Source organism: Channa argus, chromosome 1, assembly GCF_033026475.1.
Source record: "Channa argus isolate prfri chromosome 1, Channa argus male v1.0, whole genome shotgun sequence".
Taxonomy (NCBI): Eukaryota; Metazoa; Chordata; class Actinopteri; order Anabantiformes; family Channidae; genus Channa; species Channa argus.
Genome location: NC_090197.1, coordinates 27,615,965 through 27,628,566, shown reverse-complemented (window position 1 = coordinate 27,628,566; position 12,602 = coordinate 27,615,965). Strand labels below are relative to the sequence as shown.

Below are 12,602 nucleotides of genomic sequence, written 5' to 3'. Positions count from 1 at the left end.
GCAGTCTTAAGTGAAAGAAAAAAGATGGAGTGTAGATGCATCCTGAGGTTTGCAGCTAAATGTTTAGTCAGTTCAGATGAGGAGGAGAAAGTGTCCAACATTGTCTGCTGCTTCATATTTAAGTCAAATTTTTTTTTAATCAATATTAGGTTCAAAGAAATAACCTGATTATTGACCTGCAAATGTTTGAGCCAACACTACTACATATAAAAAAATGCAAAGACAAGAGTGGTGGCGTTTCAATTATCAATTGGGTGGTTAATGTCTGGTTCCAGTCCCTTCAAATCATGGGAGGCAATTCAGATTATCACGAAACACCAGCTACAGCCTGAACCCATCCTTCTACACTCAGCAATAGCCTGCCAGCAAACCATCTGTCCACCGCAGTCACAGTCGCAGTGATTGTTGTTTTCTCCAATGAGAAATATTTGGTCTAAGTTTTACAGTACATTAATACTCAAAAGCAACACCAACTACATTTCAATTACCTCCATGTTACTAGGATAGAAATAAATCTAAGAGACCAATCTCTCAAAAACATAACAAATGAAAAAAAGATAAGAACTTTCTTTATTTAGGCTTTTATACAATATCGTTCTAGGATTTTTTGAAACATGAGACAATGATCGGCTCAAACATTTTTTCCTGGACAGTTTGAAGGTCAAACAGCAGCGGGCAACAAGATGACATTCTGTCCTCATTTGGACACATGAAATGTCAAGGAGCAGAGCAGAAACAAACAAAATGCAACAGGCTGGCCTCTGAACTAAGCTGTTACTTACTCTTTAGCTCTTTGCTTCTGTTAAGGCCTTCTGGAAACAAAATAAACTCTTTAAACATGGACTGAAAAAAAATAATTCTGAATTCATCCTTAACATGGTACACATCGTTCTTTCCAGTTGATATGACAATGACGTAAACCTCCCGAAGGGCAGATGGGAACATTTATGGGGTACTGCAGCTATAAATCCAAATAATCACTCTTGGTTGCTCAGAGGGCTTTTTAACTCTGGAGAAACTTTAGAAAACGGCTGCATGAACTGGCTATGTTTATCTACATTAAGAATCTGCATTTTCATGACGTAAAGAAACACCATAAATAGGACTAAATGTGGTTCATTCAGCATTCTGGCTACTGTACTTTTATTCAGCAACAGATTTCCCAAAATACTAAAGATGAGAGTGCATGTAGCTATAGACTTAAATACATAAATAAATAAATAAATAAATAAATAAATAGTTTTAAATAAATAAGAAATTTGTGACCAACTTCATATAGCTGACATGTTTTAACCACACACTACCTGATTTAGATTTCTAACAAAAACATTAGCCCAAACTACTGTGTCCTATAGGAGCGGATTCATTTACAATATATATTTATGGACACCTGCTACTATATCAACAAGAATAGGAACTAAGACATAATGGCAGTTCTCTTAAGATGCACCTTCAAGTGGCGTATCTGCTGCAGCTGGAGATGTAGACAGTTTGGAAGATTACTTGTTACTTGAACACTGTTCAAAACTACCAAAATGCAGCAAAGGCAGAGATATAGAAAACCACTCATTGTTGCCATCTGTGCTTTGAGACTCACTGGATTTGACGGGAGGTTTAAGCTCCTCGCTGTCCGGTCGACTCGTGTCTACGTGTACCAGAAGGTGTGTGAGACGTCTCACTCTGGAGTTAAAGATGGCCGCCCGGCCCTTGCAGCGTCGGGCCAACTCAGCATTATCCAGGTACTCACTGAGCAGCCAGGACAGAGGACTGGGTGCTGAGGATTCTGGGTAAACACACAGAGCATTTTATGTTGTTTTGACATTCTGTGCACAAAGATCTCACATTTCTGTTGTGAAGAGCTGTCGGCTGCTGCTTATCAACTTCAAATCACTGTTTGATTTAATTTTGATATTCAACATGAGGTTGGCTGGTGCATTATGTCAGTGACACCTGTGTGTGTGTGTGTGTGTGTGTGTGTGTGTGTGTGTGTGTGTGTGTGTGTGTGTGTGTGTGTGTGTGTGTGTGTGTGTGTGTGTGTGTGTGTGTGTGTGTGTGTGTGTGTGTGTACGTACGTACCTGTCAATGTAATGCTGTGGACAATGGGGGTGATCAGAGCCTCCCAGCAGGTTCGACCCAGTGCTTCAGCTGCTTCCGCATCTGGTAGGAAGCGATCTGCAAACATCTGCTCGTGTCTCAAAGCGCTATTCAGTCTGAACACACAGAAATACAAGTTAGAACTAGGCCTGGGAGATATGGACAAAAATATAAGTGATATACAAATTAGATGCTTAGTATTTTCTTCAAAGTATTAAGATAGCAACATGTTCAATGTCACAAGTACTTTGGACCTTGAACTTTTTATGAACTTCTAAGTTGGGAAAATCTGGTTCAATAGACCAAGATACTAAATGGTCTTGCTTTGATAAATTTGTCCTGGCTATTATTCTCATTCATTTGTCTTGGTTTTCTTGTTACCTATTTTTTATATGCAAATTTCATATTAGTTGAATGCTAGTTTGTGTTTAATTGTTGTACTATATTGCTTACGCTGTAAGAATTTTTAGTAATGTTTGTATGTTTAATCTTTTATATAGATTTTTTGTTGTGACATTGTAATATCTGTCAAGGGACAGCAGATGAAAATGAGAGATGTTTATGGGATGTCCCCATCAAGGTAAAGTAAACGTGACTTCAGTGTTGATTTTGGCATCTGACTAGTTTTAGTCTCTGGCTAAAATGTAGACCATAGTCGAGTTTAGTCAAATTTGCTGTTGTAGGATATACAGTTGTCAAAAGTATGGTGAACTAAAGCAGTTTTAGAGCAGGAAGATTGTTATATGGACTTATTATAGAAGCATGGCTCACAGATTGTAACTGTATATTCACAGAAATTTTTCCATGTGCCCTTTTTTTGTATGGTGACTCAGAATGACAGCTCAAAGAGAGAAAGCTGAGATGCACAATGCAAAAATAAATAAATACATAAATAAGATTTCTGTGGGTAACTTTGCTTTAGTTTTTGTCTCAGTTGGACTTTGGGCAGACTTTCATTAAAAAAAAAAGGAAAAAAAAAGAAAAAAGGTGGAGGCATAGCTCTATCTTATCCTCTTTATTCTGCTGCTTCTGTACTGTCTACAGGGGGTGGGGGTAAGGGGTGTGAATATCAACCTTACGAAGGCAATTTACCACCCAGAACTGCAGTTCTTAGTGCATGGTAACAATATTAATATCTCAGTGTCTGCCTGAGGAACATCTTTTCTTAAAGCCCCAACATTTTACTGTAGTTGTAATGTATTAAATATTATAGCAGTATTTGTCCCTTTTAAAAAGCTGCAGTAATAAGAAATGTAAAGGTTTTACAGTAGTATTGGTATTTGTCAACAGTATTATTTGCAGGAGTCATACTTGTTGAAAAGCTGCAGCAGCTGTGTCTTGTCCTCCATCACCTCCTGACACCAGGTGTGGGCTTTAGTGCTGTAGAACAGGTACGTGCGACAACACAGCTGCTCCTTAAACACAGGCCAGAATGTAGGCTTTGGACCTAGAACCTCAAAACCATGGACCCGTGTGTCGATACCACCCTGTCAGAGAGAGAGAGAGAAAGAGAGACAGAGAAAGAGAGACGGGGAGGGGTGTCAAAACCTGAAAACAAAGCCTTATACACAAAGAGCTGAGCTCAAAGCCTGACCTGCTGACATCTCTTGATCCTGATTTGGATGATGGACCAGAAGCGAGTCATGTTCTCTAGCAGAACCACCCGACTGCCCGACGGAGTCACATTCACCTGCACAGACACAAACACAACAGGGTGGGTCGAATTCATTGTTCACCAACATCATCCCACCTTCTGAGATCAAATTTGTAAACAGTTTCACACACCATATTTGAAAAAAAGCTGCTTTTCTACTTCAGAACTGACCAACCTGAAACCTGAACCCACAGGAGAAAGTGGGTTGGTTCTGCTTTGCTGGTCCACTGTGACGCAAACACATAGGCAGATTCAACGTAGCCCTTAAATGAAACGAACCCTGCCTCCATCTGAAAAAAGACTTACCGTGTTGAGCTCAGTGTTGATGTTTGTCGGGTCATCACCGCCTAGAACCAGAATCCGGGCCGGCATGTAGCTGGAGTCCTCAGTGGCCACCAGGATGGCCAGCTGTCTGTTAGGTACGCGGCAGAGAGTCATTGGTCTGTAATTGCAGAAGCCTCAGTACAAGTGGCAATGAGCAGTACTACCAGTACCTGATGATGACTCCTTTATGCATGTAGATGTTGATGAAATGCGAGCCAGTGCAGCCGTTGGACTCCCAGTAGGTTTTAGGGTTCTTGTCTGTCAGTTTGTTTGCTCGATGGTGATTGGACGAGACCTCCACCTTCTCCCAGCACTTGTCTTCCTTCAGCTCCACACTAGAACCTGAACACAACATGAGCAGAGAAATGTTCTGTCATGTCACTGATGAGGAAGAGTGGGTTTAAATAAAATAAATAAAACATTTGAGTGTGGAAATCAAACTGTGTTTACATGGATCTAATTCAATTTAAATCACTTTATTTTTCCCCAATTTAAAAGCGAATAAAAGTAGCTCATAAAAAGATCAATCAACAGACACAAAAACAACCCACATAGATAACCTTTGCGGAAAAGACTAAAAAATAGTTTATAAAGTGCTTCTAATGAAGTTTGCATTTTTTTAAAACGGTTTAAAAAAATTATAATAAGTGAGGCTGTGTAGCTTTATTAGTGCTGGTTTCAGTGTTTAAAAGCTGGACCATCTGGTGACAAAAGTTATCTTCTTGTGTGTCCTACAGCCTGGACAGTGGAGTCTGCTTCCTGAGGGAAGCCACTCAAACACTAGAAGCAGAATATGGAAGGAGTCCTAAAAAAATCCTATGGGCAATTTTCAAAGCCTGCTCATCACAAAGGGGTAAGAGATCAAATAGGCTGGTCAATGATTTTTGAGCAGACTTAAACCAGGTTCAGCAGGCAGTTTCTGTTCTGTAGAATAATAGAGTGAAACTAGCAGGTGAATGAAAAAGTTATGCGTTCAATAAAAATGTAATAAGAGAATGTGATAATTGGGGGAGCTGTAGCTCAACTGGTAAGGCAGTCGTCCACAGACCACAGGGTCAGTGGTTCGATCCCCCCTCCTGGCTACATGTCAAAGTGTCCTTGGGCAAGACACTGAACCCCCAAGTTGCTTCTGAAGGGTCAGGTGAGCACCTTGCATGGCAGCCACCACCATCAGAGTGTGTGAAAGAGTAAATAAGAACCAACATTGTAAAGTGCTTTGGATAAAAGCGCTATATAAGTGGCCATTTACCATTTACCATAATTATGTCCTTGTTGGTCCCAAATGAGTTCAACTTCCCGAGAAGATACTGTCGCTGATGGCCCTTATTTAAAATTTCGTCTGTGTTAGAGGTAAACTTCAGCAGGTTGTCAAACACGTTTTCGTAAGTATTTATATTCCTCCACAATCTCCACTGTGTCTCACAGAATGATGGTGGTCGCTGATTCAGCCATCTGTCCCTGTTTGGGGGATCTACAGATCCACAGTAGTCCGTGTAAAGGACAACGTAAAGAGGAGAGGGGACACACAGCCTTGCGGAGAGTAAGTGGAGGTAAAGAGTATGTGGGACTAGGAATTATTCACCAACACTCTCTATGACCTGTTGGTGAGAAAGTGTATAATCCACAGGGTGAATTGGTGATCAATATGGAAGTGTGTGATAAGCTTCTCAGCTAAAATATGTGGCTGCATGGTGTTAAATGCTAATGAGAAGTCTGCAAACCAGAGTCTAGCTGGAGTGTCTGGGATGGAAATATCTTTGCATCATCGACCTCTCTGCCAGCCCGGTAAGCAAACTGCAGCGGATCCATCATCAGGTCAGTTACCTTAGTGATATGGTCTTTTATAATCCTTTCCACAGCCTTCATTAACAAAGAGATAAGAGCTACGGGCCTAAGATCATTCAGGACCTTGGCTGTACCCTTCTTAGGGATAGGAATCAATGTTGAGTGTTGAAGCTACTGCCTGCATCCTTAATGGGCTTGCGGGTGGTGGAGACAGAGTTCATTGCTGCCATGTTCTGGAGGCCCTGCAAAGCTAGGCAGAGGTTCCCTTTTGGAAAGTTCTCCTCTACTTTATTTTCTGTATTTCTGCTTGGCAGTTTTTATAACTCACCTAACCTCTCTGTTGAACTCTTTTCAGTTCCTGAACCAGTAAAGAGAACTGTCTTCTTTAGGATGTCTTGTAAATCTTCACCAAGGGTTTATTATTAGGAACGATTGCAGTCTTTTTGCTGGGGATGACATGGTCTACACAGAAAGATGTAAGCTGAGACCGTCTCCACCTGCTCACTGATGTTAGTTGAGAAAGATTGTGGTCAGAGGAGCCATTGTGATTCTCATTCAACCATGTTTCAGTAAATGGAAGAAGTCCGATATTCATACATTGAAATCCAGTTCTTAAGTCTTATTGAACGAATGAGTGCACTTTTGCAAGGATAACTGAGGGAAGTGCGCGGTGTTGTTTACTTTGTCTTCGCTTATGTCTCGCTTTAACTCCACCCTTCTTTTCCCCCAGTCTTGTTATCTTCTTTTTCTTGTTGTGCTGTTTAGGTCCAGTCGGGTGGGTGTTCGTGTTGTACTTCTTCCGGTAGCTTACGTATGACTGCAGCTTGGTGAGAGTGATTAACTAATTATCATTAGCCTGGCAGTGTGGGGTTGCGAAAGCACATGCAAAGTGCATTACAAAAGCACGCAAACTGCAAAGGAGCAGTAAGTCAATACATGGTCCTAATATACATGAAGCACAGCACTCTCATAACTCGGATAAAAACATAAGAGACTCGCAAAAAAAATAAAAACATGCAAAAGACCAACAAGCTTTTTATTTTCACAACCCCACCCACACACCCCACCCACTCACTCTGTTCCTGATTCCGAGTGAAAGCTAAGAAGAGCGTGTAAATACAGCCAATAGTGGTTTGATGTGAACAGACCTTGGCAGAGATTCCTGAGGAATACGTCAAAGAAGGGGATGTTGATTGGCTGATGGCTCCGGCGATGCTCTTCAATCTGGCCCAACACCATCTGACGGGACAAAAAACAGTCAATTTTAACTTGAGATACTGCTTGTTGTGTTGACAAGAGTTTGACATCATAGTTTTCTATAGAGATTTGATATGATTTACACTCATACAGAAGTAATTTCTGCAGGGTTTAACTCATTAATATTTTAAAGCTTAACAGATCACAATACAATTTACAATTTAACATTTTTCACAGCAATCCTTGCAAGAAAGTATGATGGACATAAAAGAAAACTACAGTTCCTCAGCTTTCATTTTTTGTGTAGTTCCAAAAACTGGAGGAACTAGTGAAAGGCGAGGAGATGGTGAAAGGCCTGTCTTGATCAACCCCATGTTATTGCAGAATAATATTATGCAATGCCAGCTATTTGCTTTTAATGGCATCTTTTAATTTTTCTTCCCATGAGAATCCAGGTCAAATTAAACTATAACCTTCCTGTTTTAGGTGAAGGAAAAATATGGAAGACATCACAACAAGCTTGCTGAGTCTACTCTAGGATGGATGTAGCTCAATTGATAAAGCAGTCGTCAACAGATGACAGGGTCAAACATTCGATTTCTGGTAAAGAGATGGCATTAAAAGAAAATAGCTACCATTACATAATATTGTTCGGTAATAACATGAGGTGGATCAAGGAATCTTGCCCAGGGCAAGACACTGAACCCTAAAATTACTAATGTGTAGCATGTGATTTTAAAGGTTAGTTATGTTTAGAATCACACAAATTCCATACAAATTCAGATTATTGGATTTTAGACTTTAACGACTTTCAGAAATCTTGTCAAGGTTAGAAAAAAATGACAGAATATTGCAGAACACTATTGTTTTTAGAGCAGAACACTATTGTTTTGTTTTATAAGCAAAAGGTGTTAAAAAGTAATTTTTTTTTTTAAACCTCTTAAGTTTTTCTATGTTTCGATGATTGGCGTTAGTTTATTATAAGAGAACACAGAGCATGATGTGTCACATGAATTATAGCTTTTCCATTTAGCTTTATTGTCTACAAGGAGCACAGTAAAGTTTCAATAAGCTACTGTTTCACTGTTTTACCTGAATGCACCCTGCCAGAACACTTGTGGTCATCTTCTTGTAGAGGCTGGCATACTTCTCACAGTCTGTGATCAGGTCTCGGAGCTCAGTGACTAGCAGCAGGTTGGTGCTGTGTTTGTCCAGAGCTTTGACCAGCGCCTCTTTGGTACCTAGACGACACATCACCACAGCATAGTCTTTGTTCAGAGATGCCAGCCGGTACAGGAAGCGGATAAACAGTTGGACGACCTGCAGGACCAAAGACAAAAGGTGATTGTACTTTGGAATGAGGTTTGTCATTAGGCCTCTGTCTGTGGGCTGCAGGTGCTGACCTCTCTGTCATTGATGAACGCAGTCATGGACGACAGGCACGGCTCAATGCTCTCGTGCCACGGCAGCATGTCCTCCTGGTAGTTGTCCAGGAACTTGTTCAATATCCTGCAGGAACAAACAGCCAATCAGAACAGCTTCACAATATCACATTATCACATTCAGGGCCTTTGAGTCAGTGGTACCTGAGAATGGAGAGCTGGACAGCTCTGTCAGCTCGGTGCTGCTCCATTAGACGAACAAGATCCTGGTATGTGTCCCGACTGTGAGTCACCTGAACAGAAAAACATCAGTAGTCATTGACAGAGAAATCAATGCACTCACCTTGTCCAGTTTCCAACTGGACCAGCAGGTTACAGGAAACCAATTGTAATTCCCAGGATTTAATTAAGAACAGATACTAAGAAAAGTACCCATCCTCCATAAACCCCATCAGAGCCATCAGTCTGATGTATCCAACAACTTTGGTCATTCTCTGCCCATTACATCAAAAAAACTCCAGCATGATTCATTGTTGCTCCAGCATTAGCAGGTAAACACACCTGGCTGCGTTCCTCCTCCAGCTGTGAGGCATCATCACACAGCAGCTGCTCCAGTGTCTGGATCACCTCTTTGGTGGCTGTCAGCTCCTTCAAACTCACAACCAACATCTGCAGCTCCGTATCCTTAAAGTCCAGGTGCTCATGACTCTCTGCGGGAGGAAACGCAATTACAACTGTCACAAACAGAAGGATGTTTGTGTCTCAGATATTGAAAATAACTGGCCCATTTATTTCTAACTTAGTAGACAATGAACTCTGCTGCAAATGCAAAATTTAATGGAAAAAGAAAATCTACTGAATTTTCATGTCTGTATTGACAACACGCATTTATAAATACCACTATATAACATTTTTATCTGTTGGATGCAGTTTTGACCTCCAACACCTCCTGAAAGAGATTCCTGTTTCCTGAGATTCCTGAGAAAACCTTAGTTTTCCCCATATTTTTTCTTCTGAAATACCTGACTTAATTTAGTTCATGACAACACCTTGGTTCACTCAATCCCCATAACCGCAGTTAAATGAACATGCCCCAAAATGGTGTTCACTGGCAGTACCTTTGCTCTCCAACTTGTGGACCATGGAGATGTGGTTGAGGGCAATGATAGCCAACATTGTTTCAGCTCTGGACAGAGTGAGACACTTTTTAAGGACAGCGGTGACGTCGCATGCCACCAACTGCTCCGCTAGGCTCTTGTGGTTGGAGATGAGCATGATGATAATCAGCAGGCCATTACGCACCGACACCATGCAGCTGCACACAGATGATCAACAATCAATAAACGGAAAAAGGAATCAAAACACTGTTGGCAGCAAAACCTAAAACTGCAGTTCTGTTACCCTTTAGTCTTGAGCATGAGGTCAATGGCAGCGGGAATGGCTCCCAGCAGCCCTTTGGACCCTTCAGGCGTGGCTGAGCCGATGCTGGCGAAGATCTCCAACATCATTTGAGTGCCAGACTCTGAGAGAGGCAGACTGCTACCAACACAACGGAGGTCATGTTTACTGGCTCCAGTGATGTCCTTCAGAGTCTGACATTAAACAGTAACAACAAAAGTCAGAGGAACAGCATAACTCAGACTAACTGGTGAATCATTTGTGGTATGGGTCAGCTATGCATTTGCTGTCAACAGGATTCAGGAAATATTCGTGTGTGTGTGTGTGTGTGTGTGTGTGTGTGTGTGTGTGTGTGTGTGTGTGTGTGTGTGTGTGTGTGTGTGTGTATATATATATATATATATATATATATATATATATATATATATATATATATATATATATATAGTTCTGCATTTATAATTACTGATGCATTAATCTATTGCAGCTGGTAACAGTGTGTATTTCAACAACCTGCTGAACAAAATTGTTCTGATAATACGTTTTGAATTTATGAAATATAAGGTAAATTCATGTATGTACTGCTGCCTACCACTTCTGTATTTTGTTTTGCTACTCTGATTTTGATAATTTATAACCAATATTTATCAGGTAAATGTAGTGGAATAAAGGTACACTGTTCACCCATGAAATGTGGTGATGTTGGACTGTAAGGCAACAGGAAGAATGAAAATACTTAGATAGATATAGAAATATCTAAAAACTATACATACCACTGTGTGAGTATAAATAAATAGTTAAACTGTGATAACATTAGCAGATTCTTTGTCTCTTTGAAAATATGACTATGAATTAATTGGTTCTAATCCATCAAACTTATAATAAGCTGCACTTTTGCAGGGTTCACTTTAAGAGCCTGACACATCATCAGCAAACAACAGGTCGGAAGTTGTGCATCCTGCACCATCAGCACTAGCCGGACCCAGTCATTGGCTTTTCAACCAATTTAGCACATAGAATCAGTGCTGTCCCATTTGTGAGAGAGACCATGCTCATTGTTTAGTTTAGCAAATGAGTGAAATTATCAATCTTTTTCATTACTTCTGGGTTCACATGGAAATATCAGAGTTTCAGTGAGAGCCTCACTTAAATTTGAACTAAACAAACAGTAACTAAGTGTCAAAAGACGGTCGGAGACTTCTCACCACAAGCGCCAGCTTTTGGACAGGGGGGGCTGTGGAGAACTCCTGCATGCAGGACAGGATGGCTTTGACTCCCCCCTCGGTTGCAAATGAAACCCTCCACTCATATTTTAGCATGAGCAGGTGAGTCAGTTTCAGCGTGCCGACCACCACCTCTTTAGATGAAGAACCCAGCAGCTCCACCAGCAACTTCAGGACTTTGTCCCTGTCAGAGGATCAAACAAAGACCGTTTGTACAAGCCAGGCTTCGTGTATGTCCATCATTTCTTTCAGCTCAATATTCTAAAGTATACTGACGGAAAATGTTGGCTGTTTCAGAAAGCTTTTCAGACTAGCTGTGCATATTGTTTACCTAGACCAAGATGAAATGTTTGTCTGAAACAGATCTAGGGTTTCCCTCTTTGTTGTAGCTGTAACGAACTGAATATTCTCTAAAATCTCTAAAATGTATAAAATGCAGTTTCATCATCTGATTCATTTGGTGAAGGTAGGATGCTGTCCTCTTCTAAAGCAGACTGCACAGATTTAAATGGGGAAGTCAGATCTTTTAAATTCGACCATTTAAATGTTAGAATTGTGCAAAGGAAGCTGCTTGTTAAAAAAGGTTAAAAAAAGTGTGTGTTTCCTGGAGCAGTCCCCTCTTTGAGGTGCTCTCACCGTATGGTCTGAGCAGAGTCGCTCCTCATAGAGTTCTTCTCCTGGGCCCCCTTCTCCTCCAACAGCCTGATAATAAAGTGGACGGCGGCCAGCTGCTGGGCCTGGTCTGAACCTGAACCCCCTTTCTTCAGGATGTCCACCACCTCGCCTAGTTTTTCTAACACAGTCTTCTTTCCCTGGACCCGTGGATTGTTAAACACTGCAAAGGAGAAGAAGCATCAGTGCAGGAGCCTTAATTATTGCAGGGTAATGTCAGGTGTTTTTTTGGGGTGTGGAACAAACACACACATAAGGTTATTGACAACAATCCAATAATCACATCACAGGAACAAATTTTAACCAGTCATACAGTAGTATCTGATCACTGCTCAGTAGCAACAACAGTCAGGTGAAGGAAGGAAAAAAAAAAACACAAAACAAAACAAAAACAAAAATGTACCACCTGAGGCAAAGGTAATTTAGATGGCCACTTCAAGAAAGGAGGTGGATGAATTTTGTGCCTATTTAATACATTCTGTAAGCCTTTGCTAGTTCCATTTACTACTATTTCACGGCCTGGTTTCAGCAAGTAAAGCCTTTCAGCACCTTCATATGTGCTGACAGAAAATCCAACTAAGGTAAATGCACAGGAGAGGGGCTTTGCATGTATGTCAACAATCTTTAGTGCCATTATTTTACTGCATGACTTTGATTTCCCTTTTTGGATGCATTGGATGCTGCAGAAACATCCTGATGCACTAGCTGTAGTTTTGCAAGTATCACGAAGAGAAAATAAAATTTTGACATTGCAGAAATGCAACACAATCAGTTGGCATAAAAACAAGGTTGGAAACAAGGTCATTCATAGAGTAACGTTGTACTATTTGGTTTGATAATTTCTCTTTATAATTTAACATAAACTATATAATT

General features: G+C 40.7%; 1 protein-coding gene across 5 annotated transcripts in view; it reads right to left on the bottom strand.

Moving 5' to 3' along the window:
* The window catches only part of LOC137130664 (cullin-9), a 41,025-nt gene that overhangs the window by 14,320 nt on the left and 14,103 nt on the right, over nucleotides 1–12,602 (bottom strand). For 3 of the 5 annotated variants that reach the window (XM_067511088.1, XM_067511097.1, XM_067511128.1), the window contains 16 exons: nucleotides 11,694–11,892; nucleotides 11,040–11,241; nucleotides 9,838–10,028; nucleotides 9,555–9,751; nucleotides 8,998–9,146; nucleotides 8,641–8,729; nucleotides 8,458–8,563; nucleotides 8,147–8,374; nucleotides 7,006–7,096; nucleotides 4,243–4,414; nucleotides 4,055–4,160; nucleotides 3,689–3,784; nucleotides 3,406–3,581; nucleotides 2,077–2,210; nucleotides 1,598–1,783; nucleotides 783–812 (listed from right to left, as the gene is read on the bottom strand). In XM_067511088.1, coding sequence (XP_067367189.1) covers nucleotides 783–812; nucleotides 1,598–1,783; nucleotides 2,077–2,210; nucleotides 3,406–3,581; nucleotides 3,689–3,784; nucleotides 4,055–4,160; nucleotides 4,243–4,414; nucleotides 7,006–7,096; nucleotides 8,147–8,374; nucleotides 8,458–8,563; nucleotides 8,641–8,729; nucleotides 8,998–9,146; nucleotides 9,555–9,751; nucleotides 9,838–10,028; nucleotides 11,040–11,241; nucleotides 11,694–11,892 — 2,352 coding nt within the window. The remainder of the gene's footprint in view (nucleotides 1–782; nucleotides 813–1,597; nucleotides 1,784–2,076; nucleotides 2,211–3,405; nucleotides 3,582–3,688; nucleotides 3,785–4,054; nucleotides 4,161–4,242; nucleotides 4,415–7,005; nucleotides 7,097–8,146; nucleotides 8,375–8,457; nucleotides 8,564–8,640; nucleotides 8,730–8,997; nucleotides 9,147–9,554; nucleotides 9,752–9,837; nucleotides 10,029–11,039; nucleotides 11,242–11,693; nucleotides 11,893–12,602) is intronic. The other 2 variants (XM_067511107.1, XM_067511116.1) reach the window with 2 other exon arrangements.